Source organism: Aotus nancymaae, unplaced genomic scaffold (genome assembly GCF_030222135.1).
Source record: "Aotus nancymaae isolate 86718 unplaced genomic scaffold, 86718_ANA_hifiasm-v0.15.2.pri h1tg000059l, whole genome shotgun sequence".
Taxonomy (NCBI): domain Eukaryota; kingdom Metazoa; phylum Chordata; class Mammalia; order Primates; family Aotidae; genus Aotus; species Aotus nancymaae.
In genome coordinates this window covers 53800890-53804037 of record NW_026988473.1, presented here as the reverse complement: position 1 = coordinate 53804037, position 3148 = coordinate 53800890, and the positions used below count along the sequence as shown (strand labels likewise).

Sequence of the window (3148 nt, the reverse complement as noted above, 5' to 3'; positions counted from 1 at the left end):
GGGACTTGATTCTGACTCCAGTTCCTGGTGGCAACGGTGCACTGCAGGGTGATGTTACAGCTGCTCCTCAGTAATCACAAGCTTTCAGACCCACAGAAGAATGGAGCTGCGTCAGTTACTAACACTATCTCTCAGCCCCAAGCCTGCCATCCATGCTGTACTCTGTGATGCTGGTGCTGGAAGTCGAACCCCTTCTTTGTCAGCTGTCACTCTCTGAGTTTCTCCCTACAGAGAGCAGCGGAAACATTAGAAGGTTGAAACAGGGAGATGGACACTCGCTCTCTCTGTTCCTGTCTTGTCAGTCAGTATTCCTTAGCAGCAACTCTTCACCCTGGAAGTGAAATTGATTATAGTCTCCAGATTGGTTAGTTGCTTGATCGGTTTTGGGTTTTGTTTAACTCTCAAAATCACCCTCATTGAACTCTCTCAAAAATGCCAGCACCATCAAGGAAGTGTCCCATCCTCAAAAGTTTTAGTCCCAGCTCTAAGGGTCACATCCTCTGAGGTCCTATGGCATGAGTACCAATTAGGGACAGCATCCTTCTTTAGGGATCTGAGATCCAGTTCTATGGGCTACTTCCTAGCCTCTTAGGTTCTAATCACCCAGCCTCTTTCTAAGTGGAAGTTTCTTCCCCTCGATGCAATTTACCTGTTACTTGAGCCTCCTTTTTCATCAAAACCAATTGTTTACATTAAATTAACTGTAAATAACCAGTGTATTTTTTTTTTAACCTAACTGGAACCATTTTTATCCAGAAACCTAACACTATGTCATATCTTCCCACATTCAACTAGAGCACTTGGGCAGTTAACAGATCAAATAAGACGATATTCAGTTCACTGAATGTGTAGCTTACACATATAGGGAAAGTGGTCAACACAATGTCCTAGTCAGCTTTTCTGTTTCTTACTCTCTCAGAGTCCCCTCCTCCTGTCTGCAACCATCCTCACTTTCAAGACTCTGTCTGAGGTGATGAGGCTGTGTAGGATAGAACAGAAAGCTGGTATTGCTTTATATTGCTGTAAAGCTCTTTTCTTGTTTCCCAGCAGAAGTTTGGTCAGGCAAGACTCCGCCTTCTCTGAGAAGTCCCTTGGGTCTCAAAGAATTAAGAAGGCAGAAAATACCTGTGGACATCCAGAAAGGCAAAACACAGGTCAAAGGAGAGCAAAGGCTGCTTTTTAGCTTCAATTGCAATTGATGAGACATTTCAACTACGTAGAAAGAGCCTAGATTTTATTATTTTTGCTTCCCACATATGTGATCTTTGGCCGTTTTCCTTCCTAAAAGCATCTCTTCTTCTATTATGTGAAATGAAAGTATCAGTGCCTGCAGAGATGTGTTGAAGCTTAAATTACTTAAATGTAATTGCGAGGTTCAAAGTAGTCACTCAATAAATACGAGTTTCTTCCCCTTGCCTACTTCCACCTGAACTACGCAAGGAAAATGAAGGAAGGGATTCACTTTCCCTTACTGGTTCAGTCATGAAGGGAGCCTCAGTGCATGCAATAAATACCTCACTAACTGACATTTCTCTACTTCACTGTCTAGGTAAAATCACTGAAGAGGAAGGACAGCAGGTATTAGAAATGTTTTACATATTCACCTCCCTCTCTGCAGTAATTTCTGAATTCCCTGTTTTATCTCTTTGGTCCGGACCCCATACACAATAGGGTTCAATGCAGGAGGAATAAGGTGATGAAGGACATTTAGCAGGATCAGGATGTCCATGGGGACCTTCTTTCTGGCCACATTTGTCAACACAACCACCAGCAGGATGGTGCTGAAGAAAAGAATGAGGATAAAATGGGAGCCACATGTGCTCAGGGCCTTCACTGCCGCCCCCTCTGCTTTAAATCTAAGCACAGCTCTCAGAATGAAGGTGTAGGAGAGAAAGATGAGGATGAAATCCGAGCCCAGCAAGGTCCAACCAGCCACAAATTGGTAGATTCTGTTAAGGGTGAAATTATCACAGGAGAGCCTGGACACAGACAGGTTGGCACAGATGCAGTTCTCAATGACATTTTTCCCACAATAATGGAGCAGGGAAGTAAGGATAGGAATGGGTGCAGTAAAAAGGGCATTCCGCCCCACAATGAAGACACTAGCTTTGGCCACAAATTGATTAGTGATGATGGATGGGTACCGCAGTGGGTGGCAGATGGCCACATAACGGTCATAGGCCATGACCATGAATGTGCAGGACTCCATGGGGAGGAAGCTGTTCATGATGAACATCTGCAGGAAGCAGGCAGGGAAGCTGATCGACCTGAGGCCAAACCAGAAGATGGCCAGGACCTTGGGGATGACAGTGAGGCAGAGCACGATGTCCAGCAGGGAGAGGAGGCTGAGCAGGTAGTACAGGGGCTGGTGCAGAGAGGCCTCCAGCTGGATGGTGATCAGGAGGGTGGCATTGGCCCCCATGGCCAGGAGGAAGAGGAGGCTGAGGGGCAGGGACAGCCAGTGCTGCCACCTCTGGAAGCCGGGGAAGCAGATGAGGAGGAATTCAGAGACTGGAGTAGTGGAGTCGTTGCTGGGTGATGCCATGAGCTGAATCTTGAGCTGAGTAGGCTTCTCATGACTATTTGTATAGGCAGATACAAGAGGTTTTTTTGTTGTTTTTTTTTTTTTTAATGCTTTAAAAAGTATCCCTTTCACCTACTCTTTAGGAATTGAATGATAGGTAGTTCACTTTTACTAAGTATGGCAAATTTCAGCCAATATTCTATTAGTAGAATAGTGAGACTTAACAAATAATGTTGTGTTCCATAAAGAAAAATGAAAGAATGAAAAACCTAAGAAGTTTTGAAAAAAAGGTAGTGATAGGCAGTAACCTCACTATACAGTAAAACATATTATGAACATGCAGCAAATTAGGCCAGTGTGTTACCAGTGTAAGAACAGCAATGGTAGAAGAGAAGTTTCTTTAATAAATCATTTGGGAGAAAAATAACTTTAATTAGGTCTTTGCTTTCTACTATACACTAATATAATTTATAGTGGATATTTTTGTTACATCTCTTACCCAAACTCATGGTATTTTAGAAGAAAATATAATGTAAATTTGATTAAATCATCCCTTTGCTAAAACTTCAATCTATATGAATATAACTTTTCATTTCCCACAACCTGAGCCTGAGCATCCTAGAT

General features: G+C 43.1%; 1 protein-coding gene across 1 annotated transcript; it reads right to left on the bottom strand.

Annotated features, from left to right (window-relative positions):
* Nucleotides 1-1600: 1600 nt before the first annotated feature.
* LOC105720116 (olfactory receptor 56A1) lies at nt 1601-2548 on the bottom strand. The gene has a single exon (XM_012456416.3). It carries the CDS (start codon nt 2543-2545, stop codon nt 1601-1603), a length of 945 nt encoding a protein of 314 aa, XP_012311839.3. The 5' UTR covers nt 2546-2548.
* Between the last annotated feature and the right edge of the window lie 600 nt (nt 2549-3148).